Here is a 21,818-nt window from a genome sequence, read left to right on the forward strand (position 1 = left end):
TATTCTGCTTTGGCTCGGCATCTGCCTGCTCTTATACCTCCTCAGGAATCACAGGGCCAAAAACTTCCCCCCTGGTCCACAACCCATCCCAATATTTGGAAATATTTAGCAGCTGAACCTGGAAAATCCCATTGATGATTTGGAAAGGGTCAAGTAAAAAGCTATATGGTTCTGCTGTTGGTGATATTTGTCTAGTAAATAAAATTATCTTATTAATCTGAGGACAGGATGTTGTGCAATTGATGCCTTGAATATGCAAAGAACAACCAACTTATTCACATCAACATGTGTGTAGATGTTTTTTTAATTTTTACATTGTCGGGTGGTTTGGTGCTTTAGGGAATATGAATCAGAACCCATTTAACAGTGTAATAAACATCAATGGAAAGATAATTGGAGCAAGCCAGCAACCCCTCAGAGACATCTATAACAAACAAAGAAACAAGCAAAGAAACATCAGAGTTCTTCTAATAATCTTTCACATCTTTTCACGTTTTTCATTGAAACAGCTGTCAGCGCGCTATGGGAAGCCTTTACTTCGGAGGCAGGCCAGTTGTGATCATCAATGGAACACAGGCTATGAGGGAAGCATTGGTGACGAAGGCTGTAGACTTTGCGGGACAACCCAATGGACTCCTACTCAGCCACCTCACACGAGGCAAAGGTATTAGCCCAACTAATGATCTCACCTAGATAATTTTTATGTAACTAAAACCATGCAGCTTTAGTTAAGGGTTCAAGCTCAGGAAACAATCAATTAGGATGCACCCCATGATAGGATTGTCTCAACTAGGCGACTCAAATGGAAAAGGTTATTTACTTTTTCATAGACATGCAATACACAATATTAAGTTTCTCCTCTGGATTAATAAAGTACCTACCTACCTACCTACCTACCTACCTACCTACCTACCTATCTATATATCTTTATATTGATATGACACTGTATAAACAATGCACAATATCAGTATTTGCATGAAGGATTATGGACCTAGCTGGAGAGATCACCGTCGCTTTGCCCTGATGTCCCTGAGAAACTTTGGTCTGGGAAAGCAGTCCATGGAGGAGAGGATTCTGGAGGAGATATCATATGCCACTGCATTGCTGGACAAGAGATGTTATTACTTATATTCTTAATAAACATAATCTAGAATGATTACCACCATGCTTTCTTCCAGACCATGATCACAATCATGGCCAATGGACCCTGGGGTATGGTATGAATACGACTTCTGTGTTCTTCATTATGGATTCAACAAAGGATTTTGATCCAAAGAAACAAGAATACATTCTATGTATTTTTAAACTATGAAATAATTTACTCTGACTCCTCTTTTTATCAAGCTACCTGTGATTGAAGTTACTGATACAATATTTTATTAATAATAATAGTGATGATTTGTCTAACTCTCTGCAGACATATGACACCATGACACTGCTGAGGAGTCTGCTTTTGCCCTTCCAGAGACCTCTAAAGGACTACCACACAATTCAACTCATGTCTGAGATCTTAGAGCAGCACAGAGCCACCCACGTCCCCAATGAGCCATGAGATGTCATCGACAGCTATCTGCACCACATGGATAAGAGGGTGTGTACTCTCAATTATGCAGTTATTTGGGCCAAATAGGCTAGTTACTAAAGCACAGAGTTTCTAAACCCAGAGGCGCAACATCGCGAGACTTCCAGGAACGTTTGCGAAAGACCAAGCAGACCAGGCCAGGGTTTGGGGTTTGAGAAGTCAATGAGAAAATTGAAAAATTCTTCCTTAGTTGTTCATTTTCTCGAAATCTAAAGGCACAACCTAGATTCGAGCCAATGTCTTAAGTAGTTGAACATGTTATAACTCCAACTTCGTGAAAGTGACAAACTGACACGTTTTCATTTTCGTGAAAAACAACTTTATATCGAAGGAGTGCCTTTGATTTGACGGCTTGCACATGCACAGTTCGATGCAAGACGACTGTTAGACCCAATTACGTGTTTCTACGCATGAGCTTAGCTAGCCAACGTCGCCATGACATCACCTACAAGTGTGATTGGGGATTTCTATTGGAGAAGCAGTTTTAGCCTATCTTCATACTGTACTGTCTTTGACAAAGGTCTAATTGGGTGCCAGTAAATAACTGTCAGCACATCGACATAGACAACATTTATGAATGTATCTTACAATCAGTCAAATCAAAATAAAATAACATGTTATTTGTCACATGCTTCGTAAACAACAGGTGTAGACTAACAGTGAAATGCTTACTTATGGGCCCTTCCTAACAATGCAGAGAGAAACATATAGAAACAATTATAACAGGAGGAATAAATACACAATGAGTAATGATAACTTGGCTATATACTCAGGGTACCAGTACCGAGTCGATGTGCAGGGGTACGAGGTAATTGAGGTAGATATTGTAAGTACATATAGGTAAGGGTCAGAGCAGTGTTGTGTTCGAGACCACCTAAAGCGAGTCTGAGTCAAGACCAAGACAGGAGGGGGGGCGAGACCGAGTCAAGACCGAGACCGGGAGGGGGACAAGGGATCCGAGACCAAGTCAAGAACGAGACCAGAAAAATGTGTGTCCAATTCAAGACCAGATCTGTGCCTCGACACAGCTAACCAAATGACACCTGCATCTCTAGCTGTGTATAGCCACCGAAAAATGATATGAGGGGGAAAAGTCAGTCACTCACACACTCCTCCAATGGCATGGCATGACATCTAGCTAGCTATCTAGCTAACGTTAGGCTCCGTGTTTATAGCTTGCTACATAAATAGATATGCTAGCCTATTAGCCACGTTATGACTGACTTGTGATCATTGCCCTTGCTAGTTTGATTGTATTGACATTCCCAGCGTTAGTTATATTTGTCCGTTTTTGTCCAGAATATTGAGTCATTGAAACTGAAACAGTGCATCCCGAATGGAGGCAGCAAACAATGTACCAGGCCAGCTGTGATTTACAACCTGATAGCAATATTTTTTGGACTACCAAGAAATGTATTGGTGAATTATATGAATCATGCATTGAACTGCATCCATCTATTCTGCCAACAATGCCTTAGTGTACGCCATGGAATGTTGAGTCAAATTTAACCTATTTTTAAAACCTCTTATAAAGTTGGTTTTGTAGAATAAACTAGGAATTTTATATTTTTTACTGATATTATGATTGTTTGTTTGTTTCAAATCTGCAAAGTAGATAAAACGCTGTCAGTTCCACTTTAAACTTTAGGTCACTAGTTACTTTGTGTGCTAAACGTGAAATGCTTTTTGCAATGGGAAGTAATAGTGGTACATCTCGATAGGGAAATGCTTAATGGTTGTGTTTTTGTATTCTTATATATGGGACCTACTGGCTTATTATGTCCGAGTTTATGGACTGCTTATCCTTTAACATCATGCTGTGTGTGACTGCTGCCTTTCCATCGGCCCTATGCAGTGGTGTAGTGGTGCCTGTGGGTATACTCTAATTATGCCAAAAAGTTCCCAAATGGCCCGCCCAGTGAAGGAAAGGGACCCTGTGTGAAAAATCCTGTTTTCCTATGTTTTTTTAATGAGTTTTCCTGTAGACTTTTCAGATTGTCACTCTCAAAATCACACCTTTTTTAAATATAAAAAAATACAAAAAATGGATGGTCTGTCCACAACAATGCTTAAACCACGTCAATCTGATTGGGTGGGCCTCTGTCCACCCAGGCCCATCCATATCTACGCCCCTGATGCAAACAGCACATGATGACAATTGCGCATCACAAATCGCCTACTAACCAACACTTTGGACTAAACTTTTTCAATACCTGGTTTGCATACCCATTGTTGCCTTAGTTCGCATTTACTGGTAGATATCATATGTTGAAACGTCTACCGGCTACCGATGTCATTCTTCTGTGAGCTGCTCCAGGCCAAAACCATTTGAGAGCTGCACACTCTTGCTGCCTGCAGATGATATTGCGCTAGAACTAGGCTATGTGTGCGGCGCGCATTTTAATATATTTAATGTACTTTGCGATTGTTGTCAAGATTGCGTAATTCAAATCTGGTATTGGAATAAGAATCAAGAGATCTTCAATCCAAGCTTAATTTATTATATGCAAAATGTATTGTATGATAAGTATGAAGGTTCGTATACGGGCTCACTGACAAACCACGCAGGGCCGACAGAGAACTAAGAATCTGTTTTCAGATTCTTTCTCAAATACTCTGACAGAAAGCAGTCCCTTCTTCTGTTGGCCAACCAGAGCAAAGGACTGAGTGTGGTTCAGCCAATCCGTTGGCGCAGGGGTGGGCCCAACTCCTCGGCACTCCATTTGTTACTAGACATGGTTGCTATGATAACCTGCGAAAGTCAGCACCCAGAAATACATCATCCCACTGTACTCAATGTTCAAGGACAGTTTCACAGAATACAAAGAGAGAGTGTTCGCAACACAAGTCTTATCTGTCCTACCCCCAATGTTCCCCACCCTGTTATGTGAAACAATCCATATCAGTATATTGCTCCTCATTAGTGCATTCCTTCCAAGCTATCCATCACATACAGATCCAATTATGAGAAAAATAAAACCCAACAATTCCCTCTTTTGACACCCTCTAGGGTGTCACTCATTAAAATACAATACAAACAAAAATAAACACTTTTATTAATAGACAATTTGATAATAAAAGTCCTTCAGTCCTTCCATCGACACCCAACTTGCAAACTGTTACCAGTCATCAAAGAAGTTCAAACCATCACATAAGGAAAGACAAACATTCACATGGCTAACTTGATTAATAAAGCATAAAACACAGGATTAATAGAACACAAAACACAAGATTATTAAAACTCTAGGGTGTGATTAAAGATTTTTAAAGGGAAATTTTTTTGAATTCCCTCTTTTGACACCATTTATGGTGTCACTCTAAACAGAGTATAATCACCCTTAAGAATAACAGGATATGGAAATTAAATCACAACATTTAATGGTAATAAAAAATAAAAATTATAATTTTAACCCTCTATTCCTCCCCTACACCTAACATGTACTGAGTTGGCTACCAGCCACCCAGGAATCCTTTACCTTCACATCAGGAAGAATAAACAATCACAGTGGTTAGTAAAAACATAAGGTAATAAATGAGCAAGAACTGAAAATAAATGCGTGTATGTATTTTACTAGGCAAACCATGGATCATCCAGCTTGGTCTCAGAGTCAGTAACAGAGTCACCCGCATCATCCTGGGCCGGTAACAACAGCATCATACCTGACGCCTGCACCACTCCTACCACTGACCTCCTGAGACAGGGGACGATGCAAGCAGCACAACACATTAACAGCAAAAACACAATTATTAGGGTCAGAAATCCAGTAACCACCATAGAAGAGTACTCACCAAACCAGTCACTCAGCCAGGAAATAAGGCAACATCCACAAAGAACAAGTATACCCATAGAAGCTATAACTTCACCCAGAATAGTCACAACAATAGTTTTCCATTTACCAAATATGTTATCAAACCAATCGTTTATGGAGCTATCAATACCAGAGTTCTCAACCAGTTCGTTCGCCAGCGTGGTGATGGTCACTCAAGCGCTTTGGTCACGGGCCCGTCCGGTGCTATATTGTTGGAGATGAAAGTACAACACATATATCCAAACAGAACACAAACCCCGTCCTGCTCAGCCAAAAGCATATCTAAAGCTATTCTATTCTGCCATGTCATTAAGCTAGTTGCCGCTGTCTGCTCAGCTAATCCCTTTATTGCATCACGAGTGTGGTTTATAAATCTTTGCTGGTTATATTAAATATAATTTATCCAATCTACATTTTTATTAATTGTTGACCATCAGAAAATACTTGATTCAAACCCAGCTGCGATCTGATTGTGGATCCCATCAATATATATATATCCTTTCATCAAAGGCTCCCGGGAGGAGGTCCTACTTTCTATGTGACAACTCACCAGTCTCTGACACGTTTGATTGTTTGCGTATGTAGGTGAGTTCACAATCAGTTATCACCACACATCCATCAGATGTCAGCACGGGCCTGGTTTTGGCTCCTATAATCCTCTGACTGCAACAAAAAGGAAATATTAGTCATGTTTTCTTTCAGTTGTGATATTCTCTGTGTAGGAGCAGAGCTAAGATGCCCTACTCTGTATCCTATCTTACTAGTCCTAGAAAAACAATTAGAATCCCCTGAGACTTCAAACGTAGGCAACCCAGGTCGGGACGACCCCGTTATCGGGCTTGCATGGAGGATAAACCTGACAGAGAGTCAAAGCCTGTCAAGGGGAACGGAGTAGTTGTCAACCCTGGTTTGGCTGTCCCACAGGCAAAACAGTCCTCTTTAGACATAGTTTTTTGCCGTATACTGAATCCATTCCAACCACAGGTTAAGATTTCTATACCCCGTTTCCACCTGTACTACTTCCTCCAGGTCTATAGTTTTGCACTATCTTTACCACAGCCCCGGTCTCACTACCTCCCTCAGAGAGGTTTACTCTAGAATTTCCCCTTTCCCTACGTCTAGCTGTCTCCTATGCCTTTTCAACTTGTGTTAGGTTAACTACTACTTCTGGCTGAAACAGGAGGGTCCGTGTGTGTTAGGAATATGGCCCCCACAATCAGACAGCTACCTACCGTCGGGAGACCTGTGAATCCCCACCCTTGCCCTGAGAACATGTCAGATGCCAGAGGCCAACCCATTGCTTCACCTTCTATCGAACTCACACAGGGATGATCAGACAGGGTAAGGGAATCTTCGTTAAGGAGCCAACCCCCGGACCCTTGTGGTTATCGGATCTTTCTCCTAACTCTGTGTTTGTTCGTCAGGTGTAGCTGGTTTTGCCTTTTTACAGTGTGTGACATGCACCCAGATGGATCTCTCAGCTGGCAAAGGCAGTACTTGGTAGGGCCCTTCCCGCCAGGCCTGCTTCAGTCTCCTGGTTAGATAGAGTGGGTCACCTTCTCCTTTAGTTCACCTGTGGGGCACAAAACCTCTGACATACAGGTGTGGTTAATAAACTATCATATATGTTTGTTGTTTTTTTAAAGTATTTTGTCCTCTCCTTTGTATATATTTAATATTTAATCCAACCATCCCCCTTTTGACACATGATTTGGCCATGTGTCAATATTACCACCTATCTAAACAATCACTTTAGTTAATATTGGTAATTCATTATCCAATTGCCATTCCTCCACTCTCTCTTCTGTTATTTTATGGTTCAAATCAAATATATTATTACCAAATTATAATCTTCTTCACAATTTTCACAGTACTATAAATTACCCTCAACTTAGTAAAATAAACTATCTTAAAGTCCTCCTCTCATGCCTTTAGAATTTACTAGTGTGGATGATTAAAATAACACCAGAATGTTAAAACAGAGTTCAGAGGCCATTGAAATCATTTAACGAACTGTTTAATCCCATAGTATACTAAACATTACCATTATTCTAAATATTTCATAAATGTTAGTTATCCCAAGTGTTCATTAAATCCTCATGACATTCATTCTCATAAGAAATCATATATACCCCAAACTCAGCCAAAAGCTAAAAAAAAAAACTCCATAAAATTCACTGTGTGCTCCTCTAAGACCTATCACCCTTGACCTGCTGAAACCCCCCAAAATTGAAACAACAAGGCTTTATAAACATCATACTAGGTGTGTTGTTTTTTATTTGAAAACCCAATTTGAAAAACAACCACAAATAGCCAGGCCTTAATTTGGTAGTTCACTTTTATGACCTAAATACGGCCTAACTTCACTACTGCTCCCCTAGCCCTTGGCAACATTCCAACGAGATGAGCTAATCTCTTTCTCCTGGTTATCCCCAGTCTTAACCCATCAATAATTGTTTGTATCAATCTAATTCCTCATTACTAATCTATAAAACCACTCAAAATTCCTCGAGTATACTATGATTATTTAATTGATTACCCTAACTCTGCTACATGTGATCTCATCTCAAATGATCCATTTATCAATTATTTATTCAACTCCCTAGGAAAACCTGTCTTCCCTTCTATTGCTCCTGTCCTCCCTGTATATGTCATATTTGAGTTTTTAGCCAATACAATCACAGTTACATCAAATGTTCCCTCTTCTAATGGTATTTTCTTCCTAATATAACTTCCCTAAATGAGATTAAATCCCCTGCCTTCCTCTACTATCCTTATATCATTACTGGATCAATGATAATAACTGTAATAACTATCAATAATAATTGTAATAACTATTTCACATTAAATTGTGTCTTTTTTCTGATAATGTCATAATTGTAGCCTATTCCATCACTTTTAGTTTAAAATATAAGTTTATGTAACAAATCCATAACCCACCACAGGCTGGCGCTATTCCCCCATCACAACAGCCAATGTCACTTGCATCCACTTAACCAAAATACATTATCGTTCTAAAATGTACCAAAAAAAAAATATTTCCCAGCTAAACCATTTCAGTTCGCTATTCAATTTATTTAACTGTTCTCCCTAATTAATAAAACAAATACTTGCTATCGTTGATTAGCATACATTTAATTATGTTCCTACCATCTGAACTGTACTGTCTCTCACCCTCCCCCTTCGGAGAGAGCGCATGGTAACCTTATAACATATTTACATAGCTTAAATAGAAATATTCTAGAAAAGTCTATCTAATTCAACCTTTCAGGTATATAGCCCCACTGCGTAAGCTTTATCTACTGTCCCTACCTGTGTTCGAACCAGGGACATCGCCAGTCACTTCACACCATCTGCGATGCTCTCAAAGTAACTACTTCCAGTTCATAGAGCAAGTGACGTCACCAAATGAAAATCGCAGTATCTTTCACCTCAGCAAATCTCTATCTTTGATTCCCTATTGTATAATTTAGTTTTTCTATTTAACCCCTAAACACGCTCGCTACAAATAGTCCATTCAACATTACCAAACCAAATACTCATCGTACCCATTCAATCAACACATCAGCCGTGGAATTTACACTCATAAATGCAGATTATTACTCCAAGCCTTGAAATGATAAATGGATTTCCACTAATAGTACCATTAATGATCTCATCTTACCCTCTGACACAAAATGAAGTTCCCTCACTGTACCATGTTAGCTCTTACCATGATAATTAGTTCGATTTAACCCTCTATTTGCTTTGTACTATATTATACATTACGTCTAAAACAACATTACTTATGGTCAGTTTATTCCGCCATCATATTATCCAACAACGCCACAATCTTAAACTCATATGGGGCGGCTGGCAGTTTAGTAACCAATAGCGCCGCGCCAACAACCGAGAGGTCACCGGTTACAATCCCCGAGCCGACCAGGCGAAAAATCTGCCGATGTGCCCTCGAGCAAGGCACTCAACCCCAATCGCTCCTGCAAGTCGCTCTGGACAAGAGCGTCTGCCAAATCACCAAAAATGCAAATGTAAATATTCTCTACTTTCTCACCCACGACGCTCGGGTGAGCAAGTTCAGAACATCTCTCGTCAGAAACCCACATGCGTTCCCAGCCATCTCCCAGTCTTTTCATGACTCCAAAAGCCACACTTTCGCTCTCTCCAGCCCCTCCCCTCGCAACTCTACCTTTTTGAGGAGCTGTGAGGAGCTGCTTCTCGTCTCAGCGCGCCTCCAATATTCCGCCGTTACTCAAAGTACCCCAGTCCATTTATTTAAATCAAATAATTCCCACCTAATTAGTTAAAGTTGGTGCACGTTTATAAACCGAATTGTTTAGGTCTAATTTGTTTAACCAGTATTTTGCACGGTCAAACATCAAACACTGAATCAAATAATAAACCAAATTGTTTCAACACAACTATTCAAAACCAGTTCAGTCACACAATTAATCACTTTAGCTTTATGTTCCCAATTGTTATTGATGGGTTATATGGTTTAAACAATCACGAACCCAACAGTTATCCCCAAATTACACAGTTTGGACAGCCACAGACGTTTTAACTTCTAATTAGTTTTCTAACAAAGTATACAGGTTTGTCATTCACACTCTCATGCATACGACAACACTCGCACTGTCTTACTTTTAAAGTACCTCCTATGAGCCTCAGTCATAGCTCGCACTGTCTAAACTATTTTAAAGTACCTCCTATGAGCCTTAGTCATAGCGTCGCACTGTCTAATCTATTTTAAAGTACCTCCTATGAGCCTTAGTCATAGCGTCGCACTGTCTAATCTATTTTAAAGTACCTCCTATGAGCCTTAGTCATAGCGTCGCACTGTCTAAACTATTTTAAAGTACCTCCTATGAGCCTTCAGTCATAGCGTCGCACTGTCTAATCTATTTTAAAGTACCTCCTATGAGCCTTCAGTCATAGCGTCGCACTGTCTAATCTATTTTAAAATACATCCTATGGGAGTCACACCCTCTAACCATAGGTCACACTGTTTAATTAAAATACATCCTATGGGAGTCACACCCTCTAACCATAGGTCACAGTGTTTAATTAAAATACATCCTATGGGAGTCACACCCTCTAACCATAGGTCACAGTGTTTAATTAAAATACATCCTATGGGAGTCACACCCTCTAACCATAGGTCACACTGTTTAATTAAAATACATCCTATGGGAGTCACACCCTCTAACCATAGGTCACAGTGTTTATTTAAAATACATCCTATGGGAGTCACACCCTCTAACCATAGGTCACACTGTTTATTCGCTTTAAAGTGCCACCTATGAACTTCTAGTCATAGTTTGCACTCCCATGGGTTTAACCATCACAATTATCAAACATTTGCATAGTACATTATGAAATCGAAATAGTATACTGTAATTGTTATTTATAGTAGAATAGGGTTCACTTACATCAAACAGGTGTTTCACAAAATTAATTTGGATAAAGCCAATGTGCAAAACTTCAGTTATATTACAATAGGTGTTTTGCTTACCTTTTTAAAAGCCCGGGCAATTTGTGAAACACAGTTCGATGACAGTGATGTCCAATAGGCTGGGTGAATTCCAGCGAAGTGAAGTTCCGCTACCAGATCACAGTCGGAGGTCACCAATTGTCAAGATTGCGTAATTCAAATCTGGTATTGGAATAAGAATCAAGAGATCTTCAATCCAAGCTTAATTTATTATATGCAAAATGTATTGTATGATAAGTATGAAGGTTCGTATACGGGCTCACTGACAAACCACGCAGGGCCGACAGAGAACTAAGAATCTGTTTTCAGATTCTTTCTCAAATACTCTGACAGAAAGCAGTCCCTTCTTCTGTTGGCCAACCAGAGCAAAGGACTGAGTGTGGTTCAGCCAATCCGTTGGCGCAGGGGTGGGCCCAACTCCTCGGCACTCCATTTGTTACTAGACATGGTTGCTATGATAACCTGCGAAAGTCAGCACCCAGAAATACATCATCCCACTGTACTCAATGTTCAAGGACAGTTTCACAGAATACAAAGAGAGAGTGTTCGCAACACAAGTCTTATCTGTCCTACCCCCAATGTTCCCCACCCTGTTATGTGAAACAATCCATATCAGTATATTGCTCCTCATTAGTGCATTCCTTCCAAGCTATCCATCACATACAGATCCAATTATGAGAAAAATAAAACCCAACATTGTGTAGGCGACTTTGTGCATGATTTCTCTATTGTACTACATAATTAATAAGTCGTATACCTCCACTACACTACTTTGATACGCATCAGTAGGGATTAAGAAGTGAGTATACGCAATGCCCAGTGAAAGAAAAGTGGGTTTACGGTTTATACCTACGTATACCCTCCACTACACCACTGGCCCTTTGTGTTTTACAGGAAGTGCACTCCTATATGAGTGAGCAAGTATTCAATCAATCAATCAAATGTATTTGTAAAGCCCTTTTTACATGAGCAGATGTCACAAAGTGCTATACAGAAACCCAGCCTAAAACCCCAAACAGCAAGCAATGCAGATGTAGAAGCATGGTGGCTAGGAAAAACTCCCTAGAAAGGCAGAAACCTAGGAAGAAACCTAGAGAGGAACCAGGCTCTGAGGGGTGGCCAGTCCCCTTCTGGCTGTGCCGGGTGGAGATTATAACAGTACATGGCCATTAAGGCCAGATTTTTCTCCAAGATGTTCAAACGTTCATAGATGACCAGCAGGGTCAAATAATAATCACAGTGGTTGTAGAGGTTGCAACAGGTCAGTACATCAGGAGTAAATGTCACTTGGCTTTTCATAGCTGGGCATTTAGAGGTTGAAATAGCAGGTGCGATAGAGAGAGAGAGTTTAAAACAGCAGGTCTGGGACAAGGTAGCACGTCCAGTGAACAGGTCAGGGTTCCATAGCCGCAGGCAGAAGAGTTGAAACTGGAACAGCAGCACGACCAGGTGGACTGGGGACAGCAAGGAGTCATCAGGCCAGGTAGTCCTGAGGAATGGTCCTAGGGCTCAGGTCCTCCGGGAGGGGAGGGAGAGAGGGAGAGAGAGAGAATTAGAGGGAGCATACTTAAATGTACACAGCACACCAGATAAGACAGGAGAATAACACCAGATATAACAGACTGACCCTAGCCCCCTGCCACATAGACTATTGCAGCAGATACTGGAGGCTGAGACAGGGTGGGTCGGGAGACACTGTGGCCCCGTCCGACGATACCCCCGGACAGGGCCAACCAGGCAGGATATAACCCCACCCACTTTGCCAAAGCACAGCCCCCACACCACCAGAGGGATATCAACAGACCACCAACCTACTACCCTGAGACAAGGCTGAGTATAGCCCACGAAGATCTCCTCCACTGCACAAGCCTGAGGGGGCGACAAACTGAACAGGAAGATCACGTCAGTGACTCAACCCACTCAAGTGACGCACCCCTCCTAGGGACGGCATGGAAAGCACCAGTAAGCCAGTGACTCTGTAATATCTTATGTTTCACCGAGTCGTGGCTGAACGACGACATGGATAACATACAGCTGACGGGATATACGCTACATCAGCAGGATAGAATGGCTGACTCCGGTAAGACAAGGGGTGGTGGTCTGTGTATATTTGTAAACAACAGCTGGTGCATAAAATCTAATACTAAGGAAGTCTCGAGGTTTTGCTCGCCTGAGGTAGAGTATCTCATGATAAGCTGTAGACCACACTATTTACCAAGAGAGTTTTCATATATATCTTTCGTAGCTGTCTATTTACCACCACAAACCGATGCTGGCACTAAGATTGCACTCAATGAGCTGTATAAGGCCATAAGTAAACAGGAAAACGCTCATCCAGAGGCAGCGCTCCTAGTGGCCGGGGACTTTAATGCAGGGAAACAAATCCGTTCTACATAATGTTAAATGTGCAACCAGAGGAAAAAAAACTCTAAGCCACCTTTACTCCACACACAGAGACGTGTACAAAGCTCACCTTCGCCCTCCATTTGTCAAATCTGACCATAACTCTATCCTCCTGATTCCTGCTTGTAAGCAAAGACTAAAGCAGGAAGCACCAGTGACTCGGTTAATAAGGAAGTGGTCAGATGACGCAGATGCTAAGCTACAGGACTGTTTTGCTAGCACAGACTGGAATATGTTCCGGGATTCTTCTGATAGCATTGAGTCGTACGCCACATCAGTCACTGGCTTCATCAATAAGTGCATCGATGACGTCGTCCCCACAGTGACCGTACGTACATACCCCAACCAGAAGCCATGGATTACAGGCAACATCCGCACTGAGCTAAAGGGTAGAGCTGCCGCTTTCAAGGAGCGGGACTCTAACCCGGACACTTATAAGAAATCTCGCTATGCCCTCCGACGAACCATCAACCAGGCAAAGAGTCAATACAGGACTAAGATTGAATCATACTACACCGGCTCTGATGCTCGTCGGATGTGGCAGGGCTTGAAAACTATTACAGACTACAAAGGGAAGCAGAGCCGCGAGCTGCCCAGTGACACAAGCCTACCAGACGAGCTAAATCACTGAAGCATACATGAACGCATCAGCTGTTCCGGATAACTATGTGATCACGCTCTCCGTAGCCGATGTGAGTAAGACTTTTAAGCAGGTCAACATTCACAGACAGATTACCAGGACGTGTAGTCCGAGCATGCGCTGACCAACTAGCAAGTGTCTTCACTGACATTTTCAACATGTCCCTGACTGAGTCTGTAATACCAACATGTTTCAAGCAGACCGCCATAGTTCCTGATCCCAAGAACACTAAGATAACCTGCCTAAATGACTACCGACCAGTAGCACTCACGTCTGTAGCCATGAAGTGCTTTGAAAGTCTGGTCAAATCAAATCAAATTGTATTTGTCACATGCACCGAATACAACAGTGAAATGCTTACTTACAAGACCTTAACCAACAATGCAGTTTTAAGAAAGAATACCAAAAATAATCACAAAACAATACGATATAAAATAATACGAAATAGAAGTAACAAATAATTAAAGAGCAGCAGTAAAAATAACAATAGCGAGTCTATTTACAGGGGGTACCGGTACTGAGTCAATGTGCGGGGGCACCGGTTAGTCGAGGTAATTGGGGTAATATGTACAGTTGAAGTCGGAAGTTTACATACACCTTAGCCAAATACATTTAAACTCGGTTTTTCACAATTCCTGACATTTAATCCTAGTAAAAATCAGTTAGGATCACCATTTTATTTTAAGAATGTGAAATGTCAGAATAATAGTAGAGAGAATTATTTATTTCAGCTTTTATTTATTTCATCACATTCCCAGTGGGTCAGAAGTTTACATACACTCAATTAGTATTTGGTAGCATTGCCTTTAAATTGTTTAACTTGGGTCAAATGTTTTGGGTAGCCTTCCACAAGCTTCCCACAATAAGTAGGGTGAATTTTGGCCCATTCCTCCTGACAGAGCTGGTGTAACTGAGTCAGGTTTGTAGGCCTCCTTGCTCGCACACGCTTTTTCAGTTCTGCCCACAAATTTTCTATAGGATTGAGGTCAGGGCTTTATGATGGCCACTCCAATACCTTGACTTTGTTGTCCTTAAGCCATTTTGCCACAACTTTGGAAGTATGCTTGGGGTTATTGTCCATTTTGAAGACCCATTTCAAATCAAATCAAATCAAATTGTATTGGTCACATGCGCTGAATACAACAGGTGCAGACATTACAGTGAAATGCTTACTTACAGCCCTTAACCAACAGTGCATTTATTTTTAACAAAAAAAAGTACAAATAAAACAACAACAAAAAAAGTGTTGAGAAAAAAAGAGCAGAAGTAAAATAAAATAACAGTAGGGAGGCTATATATACAGGGGGGTACCGGTGCAGAGTCAATGTGCGGGGGCACCGGCTAGTTGAGATAGTTGAAGTAATATGTACATGTGGGTAGAGTTAAAGTGACTATGCATAAATAATTAACAGAGTAGCAGCAGCGTAAAAAGGATGGGGTGGGGGGGCAGTGCAAATAGTCCGGGTAGCCATGATTAGCTGTTCAGGAGTCTTATGGCTTGGGGGTAGAAGCTGTTGAGAAGTCTTTTGGACCTAGACTTGGCACTCCGGTACCGCTTGCCGTGCGGTAGCAGGGAGAACAGTCTATGACTAGGGTGGCTGGAGTCTTTGACAATTTTGAGGGCCTTCCTCTGACACCGCCTGGTATAGAGGTCCTGGATGGCAGGAAGCTTGGCCCCAGTGATGTACTGGGCCGTACGCACTACCCTCTGTAGTGCCTTGCGGTCGGAGGCCAAGCAGTTGCCATACCAGGCGGTGATGCAACCAGTCAGGATGCTCTCGATGGTGCAGCTGTAGAATTTTTTTAGGATCTGAGGACCCATGCCAAATCTTTTCAGTCTCCTGAGGGGGAATAGGCTTTGTCGTGCCCTCTTCACGACTGTCTTGGTGTGTTTGGACCATGATAGTTCGTTGGTGATGTGGACACCAAGGAACTTGAAGCTCTCAACCTGTTCCACTACAGCCCCGTCGATGAGAATGGGGGCGTGCTCAGTCCTCTTTTTTTTCCTGAAGTCCACAATCATCTCCTTTGTCTTGGTCACGTTGAGGGAGAGGTTGTTGTCCTGGCACCACACGGCCAGGTCTCTGACCTCCTCCCTATAGGCTGTCTCATCGTTGTCGGTGATCAGGCCTACCACTGTTGTGTCGTCGGCAAACTTAATGATGGTGTTGGAGTCGTGCCTGGCCATGCAGTCATGGGTGAACAGAGAGTACAGGAGGGGACTGAGCACACACCCCTGAGGGGCCCCCGTGTTGAGGATCAGTGTGGCAGATGTGTTGTTACCTACCCTTACCACCTGGGGGCGGCCCGTCAGGAAGTCCAGGATCCAGTTGCAGAGGGAGGTGTTTAGTCCCAGGATCCTTAGCTTAGTGATGAGCTTAGAGGGCACTATGGTGTTGAATGCTGAGCTGTAGTCAATGAATAGCATTCTCACGTAGGTGTTCCTCTTGTCCAGGTGGGAAAGGGCAGTGTGGAGTGCAATAGAGATTGCATCATCTGTGGATCTGTTGGGGCGGTATGCAAATTGGAGTGGGTCTAGGGTTTCTGGGATAATGCTGTTGATGTGAGCCATGACCAGCCTTTCAAAGCACTTCATGGCTACAGACGTCAGTGCTACGGGTCGGTAGTCATTTAGGCAGGTTATCTTAGAGTCCTTGGGCACGGGGACTATGGTGGTCTGCTTGAAACATGTTAGTATTACAGACTCAGTCAGGGACATGTTGAAAATGTCAGTGAAGACACTTGCCAGTTGGTCAGCACATGCTCGGAGTACACGTCCTGGTAATCCGTCTGGCCCTGCGGCCTTGTGAATGTTGACCTGCTTAAAAGTCTTACTCACATCGGCTACGGAGAGCGTGATCACATAGTCATCCGGAACAGCTGGTGCTCTCATGCATGCTTCAGTGTTGCTTGCCTCGAAGCGAGCATAGAAGTGGTTTAGCTCGTCTGGTAGGCTTGTGTCACTGGGCAGCTCGCGGCTGTGCTTCCCTTTGTAGTCTGTAATAGCCAGTGTAGTACGATTCAATCTTAGCCCTGTATTGACTCTTTGCCTGTTTGATGGTTCGTCGGAGGGCATAGCGGGATTTCTTATAAGCGTCCGGTTTAGAGTCCCGTTCCTTGAAAGCGGCAGCTCTACCCTTTAGCTCAGTGCGGATGTTTCCTGTAATCCATGGCTTCTGGTTGGGGTATGTACGTACGGTCACTGTGGGGACGACATCATCGATGCACTTATTGATGAAGCCAGTGACTGATGTGGTGTACTCCTCAATGCTGTCTGAAGAATCCCGGAACATGTTCCAGTCTGTGCTAGCAAAACAGTCCTGTAGCTTAGCATCTGCGTCATCTGACCACTTTTTTATTAACCGAGTCACTGGTGCTTCCTGCTTTAGTTTTTGCTTATAAGCAGGAATCAGGAGGATAGAGTTATGGTCAGATTTGCCAAATGTAGGGCGAGGGAGAGCTTTGTATGCGTCTCTGTGTGTGGAGTAAAGGTGGTCTAGAGTTTTTTTTCCTCTGGTTGCACATTTAACATGCTGGTAGAAATTAGGTAGAACGGATTTAAAGTTTCCCTGCATTAAAGTCCCCGGCCACTAGGAGCCCTGCATCTGGATGAGCGTTTTCCTGTTGATTTATGGCCTTGTACAACTCATTCAGTGCAATCTTAATGCCAGCATTGGTTTGTGGTGGTAAATAGACAGCTATGAAAAATATAGATGAAAACTCTCTTGGTAAATAGTGTGGTCTACAGCTTATCATAAGATACTCTACCTCAGGCGAGCAAAACCTCGAGACTTCCTTAGTATTTGATTTTGTGCACCAGCTGTTGTTTACAAATATACACAGACCGCCACCCCTTGTCTTACCGGAGTCAGCCGTTCTATCCTGCCGATGTAGCGTATAGCCCGCTAGCTGTATGTTATCATTGTCGTCGTTCAGCCACGACTCGGTGAAACATAGGATATTACAGTTTTTACATTTGTGACCAAGCTTTAACTTCCTGACTGATGTCTTGAGATGTTGCTTCAATATATCCACATAATTTTCCTACCTCATGATGCCATCTATTTTGTGAAGTGCACCAGTCCCTCCTGCAGCAAAGCACCCCCACAGCATGATGCTGCCACCTCCGTGCTTAACGGTTGGGATGGTGTTCTTCGGCTTGCAAGTAACCTCTTTTTTCCTCCAAACATAACGATCGTCAAACAGTTATATTTTTGTTTCATCAGACCAGATTACATTTCTCCAAAAAGTACTGTCTTTGTCCCCATGTGCAGTTGCAAACCGTAGTCAGGCTTTTTTATGGCGGTTTTGGAGCAGTGGCTTCTTCCTTGCTGTGCGGCCTTTCAGGCTATGTCGATATAGGACACGTTTTACTGTGGATATAGATACTTTTGTACCTGTTCTTCCAGCATCTTCACAAGGTCCTTTGCTGTTCTGGGATTGATTTGCACTTTTCGCACCAAAGTACGTTAGTCTCTATGAGACAGAACGCGTCTCCTTCCTAAGCGGTATGACGGCTGCGTGGTCCCATGGTGTTTATACTTGCGTACTATTGTTTGTAAAGATTAACGTGGTACCTTCAGGCGTTTGGACATTGCTCCCAAGGATGAACCAGACTTGTGGAAGTCTACCATTTATTTTCTGAGGTCTTGGTTGATTTCTTTTGATTTTCCCATGATGTCAAGCAAAGAGGCACTGAGTTTGAAGGTAGGCCGTGAAATACATCCACAGGTACACCTCCAATTGACTCAAATGATGTCAATTAGCCTATCAGAAGCTTCTAAAGCCATGACATAATTTTCTGGAATTTTCCAAGCTGTTTAAAGGCACAGTCAACTTAGTGTATGTAAACTTCTGACCCACTGGAATTGTGATACAGTGAATTATAAGTGAAATAATCTGTCTGTAAACAATTGTTGGAAAGATTACTTGTGTCATGCACAAAGTAGATGTCCTAACCGATTTACCAAAACTGTAGTTTGTTAACAAGAAATGTGTGGAGTGGTTGAAAAACTAGTTTTAAAGACTCCAACCTAAGTGTATGTAAACTTCCGACTTCAACTGTACATGTAGGTAGAGTTTTTAAAGTGACTATGCATAGATAATAAACAGAGAGTAGCGGCAGCGTAAAAGAGGGGTGGGGGGGGGGCAATGCAAATAGTCTCGATAGCCATTTGATTAGATGTTCAGGAGTCTTATGGCTTGGGGTAGAAGCTGTTTAGAAGCCTCTTGGACCTAGACTTGGCGCTCCGGTACCGCTTGCCATGTGGTAGCAGAGAAAACAGTCTATGACTAGGGTGGCTGGAGTCTTTGACAATTTTTAGGGCCTTCCTCTGACACCGCCTGGTATAGAGGTCCTGGATGTCAGGAAGCTTGGCCCCAGTGATGTACTGGGCCGTACGCACTACCCTCTGTAGTGCCTTGCGGTCGGAGGCCGAGCAGTTGCCATACCAGGCAGTGATGCAACCAGTCAGGATGCTCTCGATGGTGCAGCTGTAGAACCTTTTGAGGATCTGAGGAACCATGCGAAATATTTTCAGTCTCCTTAGGGGGAATAGGTTTTGTCGTGCTCTCTTCACTACTGTCTTGGTGTGCTTGGACCATGTTAGTTTGTTGGTGATGTGGACACCAAGGATTTTGAAGCTCTCAACCTGCTCCACTACAGCCCCGTCGATGAGAATGGGGGCATGCTTGGTTCTCTTCTTTTTCCTGGAGTCCACAATCATCTCCTTTGTCTTGATCACGTTGAGGGAGAGGTTGTTGTCCTGGCACCACACGGCCAGGTCTCTGACCTCCTCCCTATAGGCTGTCTCGTCGTTGTCAGTGATCAGGCCTACCACTGTTGTGTCGTCGGCAAACTTAATGATGGTGTTGGAGTCAACACATCTGCCACGCTGATCCGCAATACAGGGGCCCCTCAGGGGTGCGTGCTCAGTCCCCTCCTGTACTCCCTGTTCACCCATGACTGCATGGCCAGGCACGACTCCAACACCATCTTTAAGTTTGCTGAAGAAATTACAAGTCCTCACTGTCGGAGACCGAGTCAAGACCGAGTACAAATGTATATGACACCGAGACAAGACCGAAACACTCAAGATGTGGTCTCGAGTAGGCTACCACAACACTAGGTCAGAGTATGTAAGCTGAGCAGAGCTGGAGCGGAGCGTGCCTAATCAGTTTGACTGGAGCGCAGAGCGAGATTCCCAAAGGCTGGAGCATCGGCCTTCTCGCCCACTCAAATTTCGCTCCAGTAGTGCTCACTTCACGAGCTCAGGGCATGCCTGGCCCAGCATGCATTTGTAGTGTACTTGTGTGCTGCTATAGCCCCTTGTTTTGCTACTGTCATGGAGTTGGCTAAATATTTTCATAAATAAACTGATAAAAACACACAGGTGCTAAATCAATGTGACTTACAAAGATGAGGACCAAGAGCAAGAGAGGGAGTGCAGTGATGTAGTGTCCACAACTAACGAATCATTGTGGAATCTGAAAAGACACATATCCCGAAAGCATGATGGTGCATGTGCACATGCTAAAAGAAAGGAACGAGGTGGGTAGTTAACTAAGTGTGAAACTAAAAATCAGATCTCTTACAAGTTTCGTAAATGTTTGTTCTATTATCTATACAATAGGCCGTAATTGAGGACGCAGGGGAACCTGACTACACCCCTGTGTTAGGTGTGACACAGGCACCCAAACCTTACAAAGTAGTTGTGAAGCTAAGAAGTAGCCAGTAAGGCTGAGCACCATACTCTGCTTGTCGCTCCATTGTGTCCTCCTCCCAGAGTGCAAAGAACCTTGGCGTGACCCTGGACAACACCCTGTCGTTCTCTGCTAACATCAAAGCGGTGACCCGATCCTGCAGGTTCATGCTCTACAACATTCGCAGAGTACGACCCTACCTTACACAGAAAGCGGCACAGGTCCTAATCCAGGCACTTGTCATCTCCCGTCTGGATTACTGCAACTCGCTGTTGGCTGGGCTCCCTGCCTGTGCCATTAAACCCCTACAACTCATCCAGAACGCTGCAGCCTGTCTGGTGTTCGACCTTCCCAAGTTCTCTCATGTCACCCCGCTCCTCCGCACACTGCACTGGCTTCCAGTTGAGGCTTGCATCTACTACAAGACCATGGTGCTTGCCTATGGAGCTGTGAGAGGAACGGCACCTCCTTACCTTCAGGCTCTGATCAGACCCTACACCCAAACAAGGGCACTACGTTCATCCACCTCTGGCCTGCTAGCTCCCCTACCTCTACGGAAGCACAGTTCCTGCTCAGCCCAGTCAAAGCTATTTGCTGCTCTGGCACCCCAATGGTGGAACAAGCTCCCCCACGACACCAGGACAGCGGAGTCACTGACCACCTTCCGGAGACACTTGAAACCCCACCTCTTTAAGGAATACCTGGAATAGTATAAAGTGCTGACTGCTGATATTACTTTCCTTGCGTTTCTAAGGGTCATCTAACAGTCAGTCAGGCAAGCTTATTCATTTGTATCAATTAAATTGTTGGATTTCACAAATATGAACAGCTCACTCGTGTTCCAGGTTGGTTGTATCTGTGAACATGGGCCATAGTAGGATACACAGATTGAGTATGGCCCATTTAGTAGGCTATGCAGTATGCACACACAGACAGCCTTGTATCTGGATGAAAGGTTTTGTATTGTGGTGAATGTTTAACACTCAAGGGTTTTTGTTTGTTGACATTTTAATAAAGTTCAGAGTCTGACTTCCCTCCCACCCTCCATGCCATTTACTGAGTTATTGTGGTTACTGAGTGCATTGATTTAAAAAATCCAAAGGTCTACAAGAGCATATAGACTATAAGAGAAGAATTTGCCACAGTTGTTAGAGATACAAATAATAAGTAGATGTAGGCTATTTTCACATT

General features: G+C 43.0%; 1 protein-coding gene across 5 annotated transcripts in view; it reads left to right on the top strand.

Annotated features, from left to right (window-relative positions):
• setd6 (SET domain containing 6, protein lysine methyltransferase) overlaps positions 1-21,818 on the top strand; it is a 27,857-nt gene continuing 6,039 nt past the window's right edge. Inside the window, exons 1-2 of one of the 5 annotated variants that reach the window (XM_084168858.1) lie at positions 1-664; positions 1,418-1,591. In XM_084168858.1, coding sequence (XP_084024984.1) covers positions 1,580-1,591 — 12 coding nt within the window. In that variant the 5' untranslated portion in view covers positions 1-664; positions 1,418-1,579. Of the gene's footprint in view, positions 1,592-21,818 lie in introns of all 5 variants that reach the window. The other 4 variants (XM_084168861.1, XM_084168859.1, XM_084168860.1 and 1 more) reach the window with 4 other exon arrangements.

The sequence above is a fragment of the Coregonus lavaretus genome (assembly GCF_964263955.1).
Source record: "Coregonus lavaretus genome assembly, chromosome: 9".
Classification (NCBI taxonomy): Eukaryota; Metazoa; Chordata; class Actinopteri; order Salmoniformes; family Salmonidae; genus Coregonus; species Coregonus lavaretus.